Source organism: Asparagus officinalis, chromosome 3, assembly GCF_001876935.1.
Source record: "Asparagus officinalis chromosome 3, Aspof.V1, whole genome shotgun sequence".
In the NCBI taxonomy this organism is placed as follows: Eukaryota; Viridiplantae; Streptophyta; class Magnoliopsida; order Asparagales; family Asparagaceae; genus Asparagus; species Asparagus officinalis.
In genome coordinates, this window is record NC_033796.1 from 97,840,412 (window position 1) to 97,862,903 (window position 22,492).

General features: G+C 34.7%; 1 protein-coding gene across 1 annotated transcript in view; it reads right to left on the bottom strand.

The window, feature by feature from the left end:
- The window catches only part of LOC109834515 (protein WVD2-like 1), a 33,626-nt gene extending 11,439 nt beyond the window's left edge, over positions 1-22,187 (bottom strand). Inside the window, exons 1-6 of the mRNA XM_020402558.1 lie at positions 22,062-22,187; positions 18,618-19,083; positions 17,821-17,909; positions 17,653-17,746; positions 17,480-17,551; positions 11,066-11,176 (exon numbers count right to left, since the gene is read on the bottom strand). Of these exons, the coding sequence (XP_020258147.1) occupies positions 11,066-11,176; positions 17,480-17,551; positions 17,653-17,746; positions 17,821-17,909; positions 18,618-19,079 (828 nt within the window). The 5' untranslated portion in view covers positions 19,080-19,083; positions 22,062-22,187. The remainder of the gene's footprint in view (positions 1-11,065; positions 11,177-17,479; positions 17,552-17,652; positions 17,747-17,820; positions 17,910-18,617; positions 19,084-22,061) is intronic.

Sequence of the window (22,492 nt, forward strand, 5' to 3'; positions counted from 1 at the left end):
TAGATAAGTTTGTTATATATAGTGATGCATCTTTCTGAGGTCTAGATTGTGTTCTGATGCAAAATGAGAAGATGGTAGTTTATGCTTCTAGGCAGTTGAAGCTCGAGAAGAACTACCACACTCATGATTTGAAATTGTCTGATGTGATCTTTGCCCTGAAGATATAGAGGTACTATTTATATGGAATATCATGCGATATTTATACAGATCACAAGACCTTGTAATATATATTTACTCAAAAGGAGATTAACATGAGACAAAGGTGATGGTTGGAGTTGCTAAAAACTATGATGTAAACATCCTTTACCATTCAGGTAAAGTTGTTCATGTAGTAACAGATGCACTCAGTCAGAAGAATCAAATTGCATTAGCTTATTTGCTAACTAAACAAGCCGAGTTGAATAAAAAGCTAGAAAGAATAGAGATTGAAATTAGAAAGTATTCTTTCGAAAAGAAAATTTGTCAGATAAGCCTACAACCAACTCCATTTGATCAAATCAAGGAGTAGCAAAAGGAAGACAATGAGCTAAGTGAGAGAAGAAAAAAATGTGAAATAAGAAAAATATTCAGACTTTTAGATTCATGATGGTGTTCTAAATATGGGTAATCGACTTTGCGTGCCCAATGACGAGGAGCTCAAGGACTAGATATTGAGGGAAGCTCGCCAAAGGCCATATACTCTTTATCTGGGTAGCACCAAGATGTATCATAATCTTGAACATAATTTTTGATGGAATAGCATGCAGGAGAAGATAGCTGAATATGTATCAAAGTGTCTAGCATGCCAATAGGTGAAGATTGAACATCAAAAATCATCCGAATTGTTTCAACATTTGCCCGTCCCCAAATGGAAGTGGGACCACGTCATTATGAATTTTATCACTGGACTACCCTGCTCAGCAAAAAGAGAGGACGCCATATGGAAGGTAATTAACCACCGGGCCAAGTCAGACACTTCATACCCTACAAGATGTCGTATACCATGAAAAAGTTGGCTAATCTATACATTGAAGAGATCGTGAAGCTCCACGGAATTCTCGTATCCCAATATATCGGATCGAGACCCCCCTTTCACCTCAAGATTTTGGAAAAGCAATATATAGAGCTTTACGAACTAGACTGAAGTTCGGCATTTCAGCACATCCTCAAACTGATGGACAATCCGAGAGAACATTACAGACCCTTGAGGACATGCTGAGAGCTTGCACTCTAGATTTTGGAGGCAATTAGGTTACGCACTTACCGCTGCTAGAGTTCGCCTACGACAACTTTAATTCCAGCATTGTCATGGCATCGTATGAAGTCCTGTAAGAGACGCGTCGCAAATCCCCCATTTATTGGGAAAAGACCAGTGACCATCAACTACTCGAACCTGATGTAATCCATGAGACAAGGGAGAAGATCCAAACCATTCGACAATATATAAGGACAGCATAAAGTAGACAAAAGAGTTATGCAGATCGACGACTCAAGGATCTAGAATTTCAAGTCGACGATCATGTGCTTCTGAAGACTACACTAATGAAAGGCATATAAAGAGATAGTAAGAAAAGAAAACTACATCCGAGATACCTTAGGCCATTAGAGATTCTGGAGAGCTTCAGACATGTGGCTTACTAGCTAGCCTTGCCCTATAAGAGGAGAAGATTCATAATGTGTTCAACGTTTCCAACCTAAAGAATTATGTATCAGACCCAGGACACATCATTTCACACTAAGTCTTACCTCTGCAAGAGGATCTATTATCTATCTTACAAAGAACGACCAGTTCGAGTGCTAGATTTCAAGGAGAATCAGCTGAGAAACAAGTCCATATAGATAGTTGAAGTATTAGGGAACAATCAATGGATTAAGAAGGCAACATGAAAACCAGAATTTGAGATGTGAAAAGCATATCCTTCTCTATTTTGAGGGTACATAAATTTTTAGGGACAATTTCCTTAGGGGGAAGTATGTAACGTCGTAATTTTTTTCCTTCCGATGATCGGATATCGCTAGTAATATCGGACCATGAATTGGTATTTAATTTTCTTCCTTTTATTTCATTTAATCTTCTGGTACGTGGATTCCAACTTAGCTAATTTCTCATTTTATGATAAAATTGAGTTATACCATGCATATAAATCTAGCATGCGAAACTTAACCGACCATGTTTTAAACTTTAATTAGAGTTAATCCAATTTGGTAAATACCTATTTTAAAACTCTTAAATAACACATTTAAATATTTAGTCTGTCATGAGTGGAAGAGAACTTTGCAAATAAACCCTCCAAATTACTTATATTTCCATTCCCAAAGCACACATGTCATACATATATAAACCCTGCTCGTTCCCTCTCTTTGACTTTTATTTTCAAGAAAAAACTCCCTAGACCTCTCCCCTCCACCACCTTTGGGTCGGCCTCATCCAACAGCAGCCCCCCATTTGTTTTCCACCATTCATCTTCTCAAAAAAAAGAGAAAAAGAAGGACAAGCTTGAAATAGCCTAGAAAGGGCATTGAGGCTTGAAAAGAGAGGAGATTTGTGCATCCTCCAGGTAAAATTTCACTCTAATTTTATTCCAATGATTCAAGCAAGTGAAAATCTGAGTTTTTCCATGATTAAAAGATGCTTTGATCATGCAATGTACATTTTTAGTTAAATTTAGGCTTGCACGTAAGGGTATATGGTATTTCGGTTATTGCATGGCATTAAAAAGTAAAAAAGCATCATCTTTGCTCTTGTTTTTCAACAAAAATGTGATCAATATTAGGTTTCAAGTTGTGAAAAAGATGATCTTTGGATCTAGCTGTGAGTTGCATTACATGTATGGGTCATTGAATGGGTTGCATGTCGGTCTCTATGACTTATTCTCGTGCAGAAAATTTCCTGCAAGACGTGCTATTAGTATTTTGGCCATAACTTTCTCTAAGGTTGTCCTTTTTAAGTAAAACTTTCTATTTTCAAATCTGTACTCACGCACCTTTCTGTTGAACTTGGTTTGGTCAAATTTGGATATCATTTGCTATCTCGAATACTTAGTAGAAGTGGATGCATATGCCTGAAACAAACTGCTTGAGACATATTCATTATAGAGAGCATAACTCCTAATATATATCTTGTATGTATGAAGTTATTTCGATTTCTAAAACTATTCTCATGTATCTTTCTCTTAAAAATAGTTTGGCTCATTGTCGATGTCGTTTGCTATCTCTAATTTATGATCAAATGTATCCTATATGCACTGGAACCTGTGTGATAGCGCTCTGTGACACCCATGTAATATCTTAGCCATATCTCCGTGATCATTAGCCATTATTTAATCTAATTAGATATTCTAAAACTAGACTTTTATATCTTTCATCTGAATCTAATTTTACCAATTTTAAGATCTTTTATTAGTTCAAATTTATGGTCAAACTCTATGTACATGCACAGGATATTCAATCTGCCCTCGGATGGTGTGGTGCATGTATCTAAATTTCTATTAAGGTTTGAGGAATAAAAATTTTATAATCTGAAACTAGGTTTGTTAAATTATTCATATCATATTATGGTTGTATTAGTGGATTACACCTGAAAGAGCGGGTAAGATGAGGGAGTAAATTCTGCTCGGCATGAGACTAAAATCCTGACCCTTCTATGTTGTATAGGGCATAACTCTCTTTAGAAAGGTTGAATGCACGACTTTCTTTTTGTTTCAAAAACTAGACTGGTATAGAAACATTTTGAATATTATTTCACAAATTTTGGATGTCATTTGACCCCTCATTTATGCCCTTAATTTTGCTACATAGCTTGCAGTTACAGTTTGTATAAGTCCTGCATATTTTGTGTATAACCTGAGTCATGCACATAAGTCTTAAAAATAACTTATTGCTCTTAAAAGTAGACACATGTTAGAGTCATATAGCATTAGTTTCATGCATTTTGGACATCAATTACTCTACCATCCATCTATCTCAAATTGCTGCATGTACACTATATTGGTCTGTGCATATTATTAGTGTTGGATGTAACCATCTCAAGTGTAGCATATACCATGATATAAGTTGTAAGTTAGAAAAATAATAAAAGACCTAGTTATCTAGAATCTCATATGGGTATACATGTATGTGTATATAAGAGAGATTCTTAAATTCATTTGTCGGTCTAGAGGAACCCGGCGCAAACGATAGGTAACCTCTCATAGTTTACTCGCAATTCTTTGAGAGTTCGATTGATTACTTTCTTGAAGTTCCTATGAGTTAATTTCACATGCTCAGTTGTACATCTTATCACTTTCATAATATTTCTATTTGAATCACTTTATGTGTAGGCTGTGTAGCCTCTTTGTTGATTGCTTAACCATTATTACTCCCAATGTTATTATTTCGGTTTTATATTATTAATATTCTCTAAATGATTATGTTGTGGCTATTCGACTTGCTTTGATGATTCCGATATTGAGAATGATAGTAACTTTTCTTTGTTGGTAATTGTTATTCTATCTTCATGGATTATGCCTTATGTGAAGTAACCTTCACCGGTGGGTGGTAATAAAAATGGGTCATTGTGGGGACAATGCCCTGTGTGAGGACGCTCACCAGTGTGTATAAAGCCATGCGTGGTTTATTGATTATCCCTTGATTGGAAAGTTTAGAATCCTAAATATTAGAGCTTGCTTATTCATATTGAAATATGTTATTTCATTTCGATCAATGATCATGATATGAGTATTGGTAGCATATTATTAAGATCCATTCATTCAATTTCAAATATCAATGATTATTTCTTTTATTTAACCCCTTATATTGTACCCAAGATCTTTATAGTTGCCTATTGGGCTTTTGGCTCACCCATATTATCTTTACATCCATTCGCATGTCATACAGTTAGCAAGGCAAGGACAATGGGATCACAGATCCAAACTTAGAAGATTAGCTCTAGTGACATTCATCGTAGGAGTTATTATGTATTTAATTTTGTAATATTTTTGACTTATTGGACATGTACTAATGTGTATTGAATTAATTATCAGACTTGTACTGTATTACTGTTCCCTTTAGCTTTCTCCTATTCTCGTATTCTGTGAACTTTGTTGTTTATCTTGTGATTTTGGGTGTTGTATATAATTCTAATGCTTTAATTTCGCTCTTTAATATTATTGTATATGTATAGGTGTATGTAAAAATTGAGCAGGTCAACCCTCCTTATTACAGACATGTCATGCCTAATTTTTATGTATTGCTCAAGCATTAAAGTGGGGACATGGTGGTCAATTTTGATTTGGATTCTAGCTTAGAGACGTGGAGGTCAATTTTGATTTGAATTCGAATTTAGTGACGTGGAGATCAAATTTGGTACTTTCTAGATTAATGATGTCGAAGCCAAATTTGGAATTTGGATTCAGATTAGAGATGCGGATGATTTGATTTGGTTCAGTTTAACAACATGGCGGTCAAATTTGGGGTTGGACCAATTTAACGACGTAGAGGTCAATTTTGGTATTTGGCCTAGTTTAGTGACATGGAGCTCAATTTCGTAATTTGTTCTAGTTTAACAACGTAAAAGATCAAATTTAGTTTGGCCCAGTTTAGCGAAATAGAGGTCAAATTTTGATTTTGTTCGAATTGTGTTTTTGGACTAGTTTAACGACTTAGGGGAATCGAATGTTTTAGACCAATTATATCTTTTGGTGCAATTTTTTTAACACCAAATTATATTTTTCTAGTGTTTTCACCGAACTTCTATCTAGTTTAGGGACATGGAGATCTGTGTCGAGTTTGGTGACTATTGTATTTTCTTGAATTTATCTTTGTATTTTCTTGAGTTTGGTGACTTTCGTATTTTCCTGAATTTGTCTTTGTATTTTCAACACTTTGAGGGATCAATCCGCAATTCATAGAATTTTAGGGATGAATGTGCAATTTTTGCAATTTCTGAATTTTACAAAGGGACCAACTACAATTTCTAGACTGGATTGCAGAATTGGGCTTAAATGCAATTTCTACAATTTTCTAAGGGTGTAAACTACAAATTCTAGAATGTTTTGCAGTTTCTTAGATTAAAGCAGTTTCTGCATTTTGTGAGGGACTAAACTGCAAATTTTGGATTGTTTTCTATAATTCAGAATTTTTTAGACTGATTTCAACAAACTTAAGTGGGGTTGTTCGCATATTCTGGGGTGATTTTGTAATTTCCAGAAGTTGAGAGGCTGTTTTATAATTTAAAGAATTTGTACAGGAAGTTGTTTGCAACGCATGGGATTTGCGGAGGGACTCATATGCAATGTACACAACTTCCTTTGTGAAAGAGTTTAACAAAGTTCAAAAGCTCATCTTTGAAATTTTGTTGGCTTATGGCAGATTTTTGTTTAAGGTGTGTTGCAGTTTTAATAAGTACCACACTTAATGGATTTGAATTTATTTGATCAAAGCAAATCAACAAGATGCCTTTGCTTATTAGAATTATCTTTATCATTAGAAATAAGACATCCTTTCCCAGTCAAAATCAGTTTTACAAGCTCTATAAATTAGTGATAGGGTCATGCCTAAAATATCAAAATCTGACATTGCACCAGTCTTAAAGTAGGCAACTTGCTTGGTAGAGACTATAAGGATTTAACAAAGTTGGTGATCTGAAGGTAAACTACAAATCCTCTTCCCTCTTACCGATCCAAAATAGCTGCGGATCTTTTCAATTCATAATTTGTTTTATTTTGTATCAATCATACATCTTCGGAGCGATTTGATGCTGTTATGTGCTAAAAAAAGGAGTTGATTACTCTTAAATCTTTCTCCCTTTTTTTATTTAAGATAGTAGATTTTTTTTTTTGTGCACTCTTTTCAGTCTGTATCCATTTTTTATTGTGTCAAAAAGATCATCAAAATTTCAAATCGAAAATAATAATGGACCTGGGAGAGTACCAGGATTCAAAATGAGTGCAGAGACTCAGATTCAGGAGTGCAGGAACTTTAAAAGAGTACATCGACTCTGAGAGGGAGTACGGGGACTCAAAAAGAATACGGAGACTTCATAGATGAGTGCAAATACTCAGATTAAAAATTAAAGAGGGGAGGACAAAGTACAGAGACTCTGAGCGCGAGTACAGGATTCCAAAAGAGTACAGAGACTTTAAAGTGAATAGGAGTACAAGGACTCCAAATGACTACAGAGACTCGGTGTTATATGTGAACGTGTTATTTTAGCATGGTGCTTTTAAGACTTTTCTCAACGAACATTATTATTCGGCGGATGTTTTGATAGAGAAGAAAACATCTTACTTTTTTTATTTGGGGAAAACGTGGTTTTTCTTCTTGTGTCTCGTTGACAAGGTTTTAAGTGTCGGTCATCGGGGATTTATCGGACGGTCAAAATCCTTATCGGATAGCGAAAATCGGGGATATATCAGGGATAAGTAATATTTATCGGAGTAATATACTAGCAAATAATAAACAAACATAAGCTTAAAAAAATATAATGTTGGTCAAAATGGAATAATAAACAAGCAAATAATAAGATAACATCAAGAATGAAGATCCATCTACGCATCTACATAATTATTGTTTAATCATAAGATTCATAAACTAACTTACTAAGTTGATATTTAGTAGTTATGAGCCATTATCAATATCCATAAACAAACATTAGCTAATCACCAATCAACCAAGTTCCAAAAGTAACAAATAGCTCATAATTTGTAAACATTCAAAGAGCAAATTCAAAAGAAAGTAAAAGCTCACAAATCCTACTTATCGGCCGATAAAGCCGATATTTAGAGCCTACTTATCGGCCGATAAGTGTCTTTATCGCCGATAAACCTCAAAAAACGATAACCGATTAAAAATCCTACTTATCCTAGCGGAAAGCTCCCAAATCTGATAACTCAGCGATAATATCGGATTATCGGCCGATATTTAAAACCATGCTCGTTGATATTTTTTTGCAGGTCGGCTCTGCTCGAGGTACGTCTTGTTTTTTTCTATGGAGAGGTTGGGATATATATAGGTCAGGGATATTATCAACGGCTTCGTGTGTATAAAGATTAAGTTTGCTAGGTGGGTGGTGATGAAATTAAATCTAAACTCAAGATATACTTTTTCTTTACTTTTCTCTTCCCACAGCTTTGCTCTAGTACTGTATCTAAGAAGCTTAGATCTGATTCTCCACTTCATGTTCCCTTTTTTTCTTTTCTTTTTTCCTTTGTTTTTTTTTCCTTTTAATTGAGCTATAATCAAAACATCTAGACACATTCCAACCTCTTATCTTATTCGCATAGGCCCTCTTATTCGCATAGGCCCCCTTTAAAAAAAATCTTTCGACAAATGCCGCATTTTATTATTTCTGTTTTTTTTTAATAATTAACGATGATAGGCCAAGTTAGGTCTTATTTGTACATGATTCTTTATCAGATTAAATTAGAATTTACTTATGAATATGTTTTGACATGCATAAATATATCTCACCCAAATTCTCACAATCATTTTTTTGTAAGTTGAGGTGATTGAGTACAGACCCAACTATATAGTTTCTTTGTATGTTCTTAATTAGCTTCAACAGGTTTCATTAATGTATTTTATCATTCACATGTTGAAATAAAATTTATAAATGATAGGATACAGGGACACATCAATATATACATATTGAAAATAATAATTTCTATCAGATCAATATTGTTTTGTAATCACATGTTACGAGAAATAAAATTCCTCTAACATTTTTATGTTTCTTTTATTGAGTAGATTATAAATTGAAAAACCTCGTATTTCTGAACTAGATACCACGACCCTTTAAAATCGTATTTATGAACTGGTTACGGGTTGCAACGAACCCGAGCAGAGTCTAACAAGTTGCATAAATATGAGGTCAAGCGTCCAGGTAACTTAGCCAACGATGGTTAATATAAACCCAACCACAGTTTAGGGTTTATGAAAGTGATCCCATCAAAAGGACTAATATCAACACATTATTGTAGCTTGGGTGACTAATATCAAAATATGAAGATTTGAGGGACTAATATCAAAATATGAAAACGTAAGGGACTTATATCGAAAAAAACCCTCCATATAATTAGTTAATTGCCTCATTCTTAATTTATATGAGCAAGTAGAAATTTATTTTAAAATTTTCTGACAATAATTATTTGGCATTAAAACAACCCAGCCCCCTTTTTCAATTTTATTTCAATGAATAAGAGTACTCTTTTTTTTGAATGATAATATTTTGATACTTCTTTATTTATTAAACTGTCCAAATGCTTCTATCTCAACTTAGCTAAACAAATGGAAAACGTGATTTCATAATTCTTTATTTAAAAATATTTCATAGTATTTATTCTTCAAAGATTGGGATACCCGTCCCCTTCTTCAAGCTTTAGTTGAAAAAGTAAAAAATCAAGTTCAAAGTTTTTCTATTAATAATTGTCTTGTCAAAAGGTTTATTTATAAAACTACTAAATTACTAATACATCTAAGTAAATGAGAAAAACCAGATTTATAACTTCTCTGTTGTAATAACTACATGTCAAGTTTTTATTTAACCAATAACATTGTTTGAGCATAGCAAAAATTATTAAAGCCATAACTGCTCATATGGACTCTAATCATAGATCCAAATAACAAAGATAACAATTACATTTGTCTTTGAGGATGAGTGCACTATTTTAGAAGTACAGTTTGTATATACTATAATCATAAATCCTAATAAGCTAATTAAAGGGGGTTGTTAGAAAAGAATAGGAAAGCCTCCACCCTGCACTTGGAAAGCAAAGAGGTTATCTAGGATGGCAACAACGAAGAGGACATAACTTAGTTGACTGACAAACTACAGCATCTGAGTAGGCAGAAATAAAGTGAAAGGGGAACATTTGAATTACAGGAGAATCTGGGACAATGATCTTGCAAGTGATTCCACAGTAAATGGGAAAAAGAAACAAAAAAGAACAAATGGTTCAGGCTGGGGTGTTCCATTTTGAGACCACATCTTTTCTCTCAAAAGAACAGGAAACAAATGGGTTATGATGAGGAAGGGAGAATAGGTTATGATAAGGGACGGAGATGCCAGCACAATTTAGTTCAGGAGGTATAAACATGTCTTTCACACGCTTCAAAAATGAGTTTATTTAAGATCTAAAGGTTTTAGAACCTGATCAAACTAAGTTCACAGTCTGCAGGGATTTACAAACAATACACTACATCAGGTTTGAAATGTGAATGGCAATCATTTAGTATGAAAACAGAAAAAACACAGCCAGATGTGATTACCTCTGAAAAAGTTAAGAAGCGTCGATCGTCTAGTAACAACTTTACATGCACTGATTCAGAGTTGCATCAAAAATAAAAAGGACTAAAACTGACATAAACTTAACACAGTAATAATTTAGTAAAGGTTCTCTAATCCCTAGAGCATGTGAACTTTTCCCCTTCCTTCCCTTCCCTAAGTCATCTCCCAAACACACTGTAAGTGAAACGTGAACAAGCTAGTTTTAGAGGAACCATTGCATAGGATCCTATACATTGTTCAAGATACAACCTTCAGTTGACAGTTAAATTTCCACGGACTGACCTGGTGAGAGTCTGAGCCTACACTACAGCAATGAAGAATATGATTTTTTTTAAAAAAAGAATTATTCTAACAAAGTTCCTTACAGTGTGTTTGTATGGAGGTGAATCAATGGAAGTTAAAGTGAAATTTCGATTTCACCTCGTTTAGGAGTTTTTTTGAGGGGTTAGAGGATGGAATGGAAGGTTAAATTTGTACCCATTTTTCTCCCCTCCAATTTGGGCGGTAGAGGAAGTAATGGGAACGGGTGTAAAGTTTTACAATGAAATAAGACAACTATACCCTTATCAGACTAAAATCTATGGCCAAGATGCATTCTCATCCAATGGTATTTATGTAACTTCGACTATATTCACTTTAGTTCCCTCCTCTTTATTAGAACTCCCAAATAAGGTAAAACAAATTTAAAATTTTACTTCCGTTCCCCTAACTAAACTTCCAAACAACATTTTATCTTTTTACTTCAATTCCCTACCTTTCCTTTCCATTATTTAACTTTCCGTCCCTTCCCTTAGTTTACTCCCAAACAAAGCATTAGAGTACCTTTTTCAGTTCAACTTTAGGAGGGGGGCCTTCAAGGTAGAAGCTCGGCATAGGTGTAGCCTTAAAAGCCATGCTCTTCCTAAGTTGCCTTAGAGCTGCCTCCCTTTCTTCCTGAGACGAATAAGAATTCAAGTTATGGCATTAAGGATAAAGATTACTTTTCATTTTAATAGGTTGGATGTTGAGGAAGTTCTTTTCAGCTAAATAGTTAAACAAGTCACGTGCCAGAAAATAGAAGAAAGCAATAAAATGCAAAACATGAAAGAATTAAATCCTCACAAGATGATTGGTGGGACAGACTACAACTAACTAGACAGTAAATGACCGGTCAAAACTGTCATGAATCTGCCAAACACAATAATATAGGTATTCTTGTGGATCAGGTATGTGATATAGATCGTATGTATCGAAAATCCAATCTGGCGCACTTACAATGTTTGACTTCAGCCAATTTTTAAGATTTTGGCTCTCAATATATTGCAGAAGTTCTTCGACTTTTAATTGCACAAAAAACATAACCTCAGATTCTCAAAACACATCAGTAGTATTTGAAGTGTAATCACATTATAATGGATATGATTCTTAGGGACTCTTGTGAGCAAGAATTTCGGTAGCTGAAATAGGACTTTTGAATAAGAACAACAAAAACTAGCATTAATGATAAGCATTTGAGAATTCCGCTCATTTTCAGCCCCTGGTGTCCAAACTACATTCAAACCTTGCCATAAGATAGAGAAAAATAATCAAAGGCGTCGGCCTGATGGTCAATAATATAAATAGATTTTGACATATAAGAACTTCAGAAAGAACATATAACAACTTAAAAAAGAAGGTAGAAACAATAAGTTAAGAAAGATAAGTGTACACTAAGTTGACAGCTCATATAAATGACACAAGACCATCTCACACGAGCAACTCATCTTGTGCAGCTTGCCTGCCCAAGGCCTTTGCATTTGTATCCAACATAAGGAACAGAAAATCAAACTCAACTTTTCCATATGAACAACCTTTACATAAGAGTCTAAGACTGATCAAAAGAGAGGATCATGTGATAGAAGAATGAATTTGAATGTTCTACTGACTACATAGGTTAGGTGCAATAGGAAAAGGCACCCAACAACTAGTCAGCTGGTGAGACCAAGCAAGCATGTAAGTCAAGCCTTCACCATGTCCAACAGTTACAACAAACGAAATCATATTCAACTATTTTACATGTCAGTAACTTCTACATGAGACTGAAAAGAGATAGAACATGAGATCAAAATATACTGATGCTCTTCAGACTACACCCCAGTTCAGGTACAGTAGAAATAGATAAAAGAGTGCATCAAGATACGTTACAGAAACTATTAGCTTTACAAGCTTATGAAAGTAGCTATATTTGCAGATAATCTGAGACTACTAGTCTTTAATTTGTGGGTTGAACAAATTTATAGAGCTCTCCTTAAGATTCATCGCATTTATCTTCTCGTCTTAGTACAATTATTCAACCATGTATACATGGATTCAAGAAAAATCAGAACCAAGTACTTCGATGTTCACCTTAAGCTCAATAAGTTTCCAGAGGAATGACCCGAGGACAAAAGCTTTAAGAGCAACTCTAATGGGGAGCCTGCAAAATGCAGCCTCCCCAAAGAATATTCTCTTGAATATTCTTTTTAGAGGGGGCACTCCAACCACCCCCTTCTATATGAAGCTCCATTTATATTTTCAATTGATTGCTTTTATAATATTTTAAATGGATTTGAAAATATAAAAAATATAAAATGTTTAAAAAATTATATGAATTAATTTAAAATATATTATAAATTAATACTAAAATTATAATATATAATATACTCATTATTTAAATAAAATTAATTATCTTTAATAAATTGATAATAAGACATAGATAAGAGCCTTTAAATTTTAAAAACCAGAAAATATAGCATAATATTTGGAACAACCTTCATAACTACTCCGAAGGATGAAATTTTATATGTTACATTCAGCGGCATTACATAGAAAAATAAAGTACATGAAAAAAACTAAAAATCGAGCAGGCTATTTCCTCCATATCCACCGCTTCTGTAGTCAGGTATTCCGTATTGACTTCCTGCATAACTATATTCAGGATTAGGAATATCAGATGAAGAACCTCCAGTTGTATTTCTATTTAAAATCTCTTGTTTTTTAATTCGAAAATACTCGCGTTCCGAAGGATCAGTAATAGTATCAAGATTAATTAACATAATTTTACTTTCCTGTCGTTCCCTTTGAAGATCTAATTTGTTCTTATCGTTTTCGGCCATTAACATCATAATCTGGTGCATTGTCATTCTATCATTTTCTCGTTGTCCATGACTTTTTTTTAAAATATCGACAATTTCTTGATTGCTTTTATTGAGAGTTTCAAAGTCGAGGTTCTTTTCAGTTGTCTGTCGCCTCCTCATCTTCTCTTTCTTCCTTCCTGTCGGTTGACTTGTTATCATATCGTCGTTATTATGAGTATATCCCTCATTATCGTCATTTAAGTCGATGACAGGAGAACTTGAATCTGATCCCTGAGATGAGCGGGACTTCGAAGTTTTGGAAGCTGCAGGCAATCTGACATTTATATTTGCACATTTCTCTGCATCTTTTAAAATTGACCAAACATGATCAAATAGAAACCTCTTTTTCTCTTCTGGATCTTCTGCAAATATTATCCTAGCACGTTTAATCTACCACAAGAGAGGAAGAAACATTTATTAATAACATGATAATCAAGATTTATGTTATTCAAAATACTTACAATGTCAAGCTCAGAAGCACCGCTTGGATTTAGCATGATAATCAAGATTTATGTTATTCAAAATACTTACAATGTCAAGCTCAGAAGCACCGCTTGGATTTAGGCGCTCGACTTGTCGAATACATCCTCGAAATTTACTGATGGCCTTCATAATTAATTGCATTCAGCATGAGAGAGACTTCGGAGTCCTTTGAGTATTACAAATATTAGAAATCCTTTCATGAAATAAAGTAGAAATTCGTTCCCACAGCTTGTCCTTCTTTTGATTAGAACCCATGACTGGGTCTTGAGAAATTTCAAGCCACGTGACGTATAAATTTTGGTCTTCTTGTTGTAAAAAAGATTTCCGCGACTAGATGCCATAATCTAAGGAGATAATGTTGTTGAGGATGATACTATTATGATGGAGGAATGTAAAGAGTTATGAATATAGATAAGAAGAGTTGTGGTGAAGATATGAAAATTATGCAAGTATTATATAGGGATCAGATGTGGGGAGTCTCCAACACCAGGAGAATCCAATGTGGGGAGTCTCCAACACCAGGAATCTAACGTGGGGAGTCTCCAACACTAGGAGAATCCAATGTGGGGAGTCTCCAACACCAGGAGAATCCAACATGGGGAGTCTCCGACACCGAGAATCCAATGTGGGGAGTCTCCAACACCAGGAGAATCTAATGTGGAGAGTCTCCAACACCAGGAGAATCCAATATGGAGAGTCTCCAACACGAAAGGAATCCAATGTAGGGAGTCTCCAACACTGAAGGAATCCAATGTGGGGGAGAATCCAACACAAAGATAATCCAATGCTGGAGAGAATCCAATGCTAAAAAGAATCCTATGTGGGGAGGAATATTATATAATGACATTACATCCATCTCTAAACAACTCACAACTTATAGTTTATTTCTATAAATAACTTCTTCATCAATGAACTATAGAGTCGGACTGTCACATCTACCTTCTTCTTCTGACGACGACGAAATATTTTCTCAGTACATTAAAGATTGGGAGGAAGATAAGACACAATAGGAGAAGGAAGATGAACTCTTAGCTCGTGTATATGCCTCTAATAATAAAATAATGACTTATCTCTCTCAAGAGGCAGAGCGGCCAAAGCGTATTGGCTCAGTTCCTGATCATTTGGTGATCAATCGCGGGAGGGAAGAAGGTAATTCTCAACTTTACCATGACTATTTTTCTGATAACCCTATATATGGTGCAAACCTATTCCGTAGAAGTTTCCGGATGCACAGGAGTTTATTCCTTCGTATAGTCGAGGCGGTACGTGAGCATGACAACTTCTTTGTACAGAAGATAGATGGTGTCGGCAAACTTGGGCTATCAATTTTACAAAAAGTTACATCGGCATTTCGCATGTTGGCGTATGGAACATTAGCAGATAGTACTGATGAATATGTTAGGATCGGTGAGTCAACTACAATTGTATGTTTAAAGAGATTTTGCAGAGCAATTGTAGAAGTATATGGAGATGAATATCTGAGGACCCCCAATGTCGACGATGTTACAAGGTTATTGTAAAAGGGCGAAGAAAAAGGTTTTCCAGGAATGTTAGGAAGTCTAGAGTGTATGCATTGGCAATGAAAAAATTGTCCAACAGCATGAGCAGGATAATACTCAGGCCGTCATGGAGGTCCAACCATTATTCTTGAGGCAGTAGCATCATATGATAATATGGCATGCATACTTTGGCTTACCAGGATCCAATAACGATATTAATGTATTGCAGTCGTCTAATTTGTTCGATAATCTATCATAAGGTATTGCTCCTCCTGCTCATTACACAATTCAAGGAAAAAATTATGATGTCGGTTATTATTTGACTGATGGCATATATCCAAAATGGCCAACACTTGTTCAAATCATTTCTAATTCCGATGATAAAATGAAACAATATTTTGCAATGATGCAAGAAGCATGTTGAAAAGATGTGGACCGGGCATTCGGTGTTCTCCAATCACGATTTGCTATCATCAAGGGGTCAGCCCATTTTTGGGATAAACGAACTCTGCATGATATCATGACTGCTTGTATTATAACGCACAATATGATTGTCAAAGATAAACGCGACGAGCAAGAAGATGTTGTCATTTCAACTCCATAATCAATTCCGAATGCTAAAAATATGGAGATAACGGAAACTGAACGATTCCCACGGTTCCTTGCTCGACATAAGAGGTTGAAAAACAAAGAAGCTCATTTTGCACTTCGAAATGCATTGATTGAACATTTGTGGGAAAAACATGGAAATGAAGTGATGTAACTTTTTTTAATAATGAAATAATGACTTTTCATTTTTAATTACTTGGTTCTTAAAATTTTATATTTCAATTAATATTATTCAATATTAGTCTTATTTTGAAGGTATCGACAAAACATTTCCAATGGTAAAATTTTTATTTAAAAATAATTAGTAAAAATAAACTTATGTTGATTTTAAATTAGTAGTTACTAATTAAAAAGGATATGGAAGTAATAAGTATTGGTTTATAAATCAAAAAAGGGCAAACTTGGCATTTAAGAAAAATGCATAGTTCATTTGCAACAAACTGCAAAATGAGGGCAGAGGCTTTAAGAAAAATGCACAGTTCATTTGCAGCAAACTGCAAAATGAGGGCAGAGGCTGCATAAATGCAGCCCCATTTCCTCTGGCTGCAAAATGCAGCCGGAGATGCAGCCCCATTGGAGGGCTTCGGGGCTGCAAAATGCAGTTTTAAAACCCCGTTGGAGCTGCTCTAATACCACAGTATGAGCTGTTATTGCTTCTTAGTTCCTTTTTAAGGCCTAAGATAAATGACATCAAACAATGTCGACTAATCCAAATCCAGCATACTTTAAAAAAATATGAAGTAAACTTCATGTAACATCTTTGCGGACATTTTAGCCAATAAACAACAGCTATCTCCTAAACCCGCTGACTTGCTACACTTTATAATTCAGTCATCAGTAAAAAATTCAATGAATATGACCCAATGAGATATTTTCCTGCCAGAACCCAATATTTGTTAATTTAGAGAGCTTTGTAGTTGTGAACTCCTGCAAATGTTTATTAACTTGAACCAGAGTATCACTTTCAATCTCAATTCTCAACTTGTTTAAAGCTAAGGAGTATGCCATCCAGAACCAAGCGACAAGAATAAATTTAGATGTTGCACCTGAACTTTAAAGGAGGTTCATGGTTGGAGGTTGTATTATTTCTGCAACTTTGACAAACTAGAGAAAAACTAAACTTTAGCATAGCTAATTGAACATTTCATTATAATCCCTTGCCCACTAAATCAATTGCTTTCTAGTAGAAGACTGAAAAATGACGTAGCAGTTACACAAAGAATAGTTTGGTTCTTAAGACTGCTAGTGCTCCACAAATATAGGCATGTAAGGTTAATTGATGAAGTCATGAAGAAGTCACAAACTATAAATCATTTTGATGATGCCTCAGGTTCCAAAAAAATGATTGCCTGGTAAATTTTATATACAATGAAACACCAATAAGAATGATTGGGTCCCCTTGTTGTCGATGGAGTATCTATCATTTCTATCATGAAAATAGATTTGTGATAAAGAAAAAGTTGACTTGTACGTATGCCATTCTAGTAAAAATGAGAAACAGAAGAATATACCTTTGTCCTCGCTTCACATTGGTTTTTCTCTGCCTCAAGAGCTTGGTGTTTTTCTTCTAACTTTGAGTAAAACTAAGAGAAAAGAAAGTAACACAACTATTAGCTTTGTACAGCAATAGCAGATACATAAATATTAACTGTTTGCACAGGATAAAAGATAAAAAGCACCCTACCTCTTTCCGCTTCTCAGCACGCTCGCTGCATCTAAATTTAGGTGCCAATGCTGTGATAGTCCTGCCTTTCAATGTCTTCACAGATGTTGCAGTTCTATGATTGTTCAGGAAACCATCATTACAAAATAAAATAATAAACAGATTTCAAAAATGACTGTTAGGGGATACGAAGAAGCAACGGAGCAAGAATCATCTTCATCAGTGTGTTTTGTGTTGTCAGGCTCCAGAGGCTTCCTTGATGTAAGAGACAACTTACCCTATAATACATCCCAAAAATATAAGCCAATAGTAGTTGCACAATGTCCAAGAGACATGAAATTTCAAATACCAGTTTAGACCAAACTACAAAAGATACAGGGAGCACCCTTCCAGTATGCTTGTGGGACAAAAACTAACAGCACTATAAAAACGCGGGATGAAAGAGTACAAGTAACTCTGAAGTCCAAAATAGATAGCGTCAACAAAATATCAAGGGACATAAAACTTTATTTGATCATTCAAGTTTAGAATAATATGCAAGTGATCAAAATAACCAGTTTGGCATAAGAGAATCAGAGATAAGTAAAATGAAACTTTACAAACAAACAAAAATTTGAAATAAGAATAGAGTGAAAAAAGATAAGTAAGAAGTGAGTAAAAGAAATTGCAAGGACTATTGAGAGCGTATCTCTAATTCCCCGTGCTCAATAATAGAAAAGAAATAGAGAAATAAGACACTGTATGCAATAGGTACATGCAGAACAGAGCACAGAATCTAAAACATAAATAAAGATGATTCCAGAGAGAAAGAATGAATGAAACCAAAGTGAAAAAAAAAAGGCTTTTTACACATTTAGGTCAAGATGCTTAGTGTATTCTAGGAAATAAGTTGATATCTCAAGTAGAGCCTTGAGGACACAAGATGCTGACAATGTAAAACATGAAATGGTGGATCAGGTTGAGAAAAGAAAAGAAAAGAAATTAACCTGAGCCTTCTTCACCAGGTTTTGTGACTGCAAACTATTTGAGTTGTATTTTTTGTTCCCATTGTGAGCAGCATTTGGCTGGGGAACAGATTGACTGGACCTCACATTTACAGCACGAGTGGATTTTGAAGCCAACTTCTCAGATTGGCCCAATATTTTGTTATTTTCTTGTTTTTGCAATACCCCGTTCACCTTTTTCTTCTCTCCTACCTCAGCATCCAAATTTAAGTTAGCAACACATGGCAGTTCTTGCTCCTTGAGAAAGTTATCAGCTCCGCTAATAGAAATGTCCACTGGGTATGTAATGTCATCTTTGATGGCACCATCTCCATGTGATTCTAAACTCACGGGAAGAACATGAGACTCAGGATTCTCCGTTTCAGGATTATCTTCAGAAGCTGAAGAAATCAGAATGCACTCTGACTCTCCATCTGTGCACATCTCTATAATCTCTTTCTTCATTGAGCTATAAATAAATAAATAAATAAATACACATGAAGAATTTGGAAGCAAAGAAGAAGAAAAAAAGATGACACAAAGAAACTCATCCTGCAGATTCAAACTGTGATGGGTTGAGTCTGTTTTAGCTTTGTTACTATTTTGTTTAATTAGTTTCATTTAAGGAAAATGGACAATGTAACGCAACAAATCTGCAACACATGCAGCAGTAACCTTCTTGAATCAAAATTCACAACAAGACTAACCAGTAAATTTCAAGCTACCTATTATGTATCATTGCCTCATTAGTCCAAAGATACTAAAACATAGATCATTATTCTTCCTACCAAGAACTAACAGCAGCAACTACTAGCTTGTTTATTTTTATCAAAACATAATAACTTTGTGCAAACCTGAGCAAATTACTGATAAAGTTTATACTTGAAATTATATCTATACAATAAATAAGCCTCCCACAATAAATATAAGGAACATAATAATCTACCAACTATAAGAACCTCTGTAACAAGTATGGCAATTTTACAAGAACGAAAGAAATATCAATATCGCACATATTTGTGTGTTTGAGGAAAGACTATCCTGTTTCCAGAGCCGCAGAGCGTACTTGCCAAAGTATTTAGCGGACCATTCTGATCTTAGAACCAGTCAGCCTAACACAAATTTATATGTATTTGACAATAGATTCTACTAAGTTATTGTAAAATACAATGCCAGAAATCATTCATCACATTGTTGTTGGATTATCAAGAATCACGAAGCAGTCAGAATATAATGTAAAATCATTGAAAATAACCAGTGAAAAAACTGTTTGTTGGTGTTATATATCAATCAGGTATACTACCTAACTGGGGACCATGGATGTCAAAGTCTATCTATCTAAGCCACAAGTTACAGGAGCATAAATCAACTAGTCACAACAAGAGATTATAAAATTGATACTTCACTTGTATGTAGATTTTTGGCTCAAGAATATGAAAGAGATCCATTAACTAAACAATTTGAATTAAGATATCCAGAACGATGTCCTAATTGTCATTACTAAAACACTAGCTAGTATAAGCACCATAAAATCTAAGACCGTTCAGCTCTCATGACCATATCTTGATATGTTATTATAAAAATTACCATGAACAGAGACAATAAATTCTTCGGATTAAAATTAAAAATTCTTCGAGTTATTTGACTATTTTATTACTTAAACAAACTAATTACTATGGCATTATGGGGTGCTTACGGTAGGATTTTTATGCAAGTTATGCTTGGGATAGAAGAAATTATGAATCGACTTTGTCTACAAACAAGGAAGCTAAAAACAATGCTACCATGAATCTCATGGATAGTTCATTCCTAGTTCAACATGAATGCTAGTGCCATGCTTAACAAGTGCAAATTCAACATGTGCTATTTCAAATGATAGACACGCGACAAATGCATAAAAGCTCTAGGAAGGGGAATAGGAATTGGAAGTAGTTAGTAATACCCTGCAGGCTAAGGAGCAAAAGAAGGAGATCGTCAAAGTTAAGGCTCATGTCTGAGTAGCTAGTTGGTAACTTGGTGTAGGAATAGTCTAGCAAGATGATACTCAGAAGAAGTCTAAAAGGAGCAGCCACAATGTATCTGAAAGGATGATTCCATCTCAAACTAATAATAGTACCAAAGTCATCATTCACTTATTTTCTTGAGTTTTAACTAAATCAGTATAAAAAACAATCATCTCTCCACTGCTAAGCAACTTACTACATTGTTCAAATCATAAATCAAGGCTTTAGTTGGGTGCTAAAAAAAGGTTCGCTCAGCTGGAAGATTCAATAATATAATCAAAATATTATCCAGACCAATTATTACTTTATTATGTACAAGAAAGAACCCCATAAATTGACATTTTAAATACATCAAACCGGAATTGTTAAGTAAAAGCTTATTCATTATCTTCAGTTTTCCAGCACTTGAAATTTAGCTCTCTGGTTCAATAAAGTGTTTCATATCTCTTTTTTAAGATAATATTCAGTTTTCAGTAATAAATCATGAATTATGATACCAATAAAATAGGGCGTGGTACTGTAGTAAGATGTCACAAATGACTAAAGTTTGCAAAATAAAAGAAGCCAAGTGAAAAATATGAAATGTACATATAGCTATTAAGCACGCACGAAACTAACAAAGTAAGGAAATCCAATATTTTATTACGTGGAATAATGAATAAGACAAATCAAGTAACTACAAACTGCAAGCAAACAAAGCAAACATGATGAGGTTAAAAAGCTAAAAGAACAAGGCAAACCAAGCAAATCCAAAACTCAACAATCTTTTGTAAAAGACCTCCCCTAAAAGCTCATTGTTAGAGAGAGGGAACTCAAATCTCTCATAAAATCGCAATTGACTTGCCATTTAGTCAATTTGGAACCAGAGGATCTTAACACACCACCACGCTTCCGCCATCAATGTTATCCTTTAGTTTTTCTCAAGACAGTCCCAAACAAACACTACAATGCCGGCCTTACTACCCGTGCCACCCCATTGTAAGAGATGGGGTGGGCTTCGATGTCATTTGTAACAGAACTAGAAGGAGGGATTTTAAAATCTCTTATAAACGCTAACATGCTTTTTCCCCCAGAAAACTCCTAACATCTTTACTTGAATGACATCGAAAGATTAATCATAATCCACAAAAACGAAGCCATCTGATTTTGCTCATAAGTAACCAATCAATCCAAACCCTAAAACTGGACAAGAAAAATCGAGGGCATAAGTCCTCAATCTCAACGAATTCGACCAAAATGCCATCAAATCCCACCAAAACCCACTGAGCCAGTGATCTACTAGCTAAAGCTACCATCAATCCTCATTCTTCTAAACCAAACTCATTCACATTACAGCAATCAATACAATAATCACCTATAGGGACAAAAAGAAGCGATTATAACAATCAAAAAAAAGCTAGAAGATTAATAGATGAAAACGAGAGAAATGAGAGAGCTTTCTTACGATCTGCGATCTCGAGATCTTCGAGGATCTCGATTCAGTGAATGGAGTTGAGAAACCCTAACTTTCTCTCTCCTCCTTCTTCTGTATGCTTCAGTCCCTCCTCCACTACTCACGGCGCCGACGAACTTTTTGATGTTTACTTTATAGCCCCTTATATTTTGCAGATTAATTCATTTTTGCTTGGACAAATTATCAAAATAGACCCAATTAGAAATTTATTTTTTAAAATCGATCCATTTGAAATTTAATAACCATTTTCGACCTGGTTTCAGCCAACTGGCTAAAAAACGGGTCAAAATTGGTAAATAAAGTTTGAAAACTTCACGGGATTTAAAATCCCATGAAGTTTAGTATGGTTAATCAAGTAATAAACTTCACGAGATTTTAAATCCTGTGAAGTTTTCGAACTTCTGCAGCTTTATTAGCTTGGT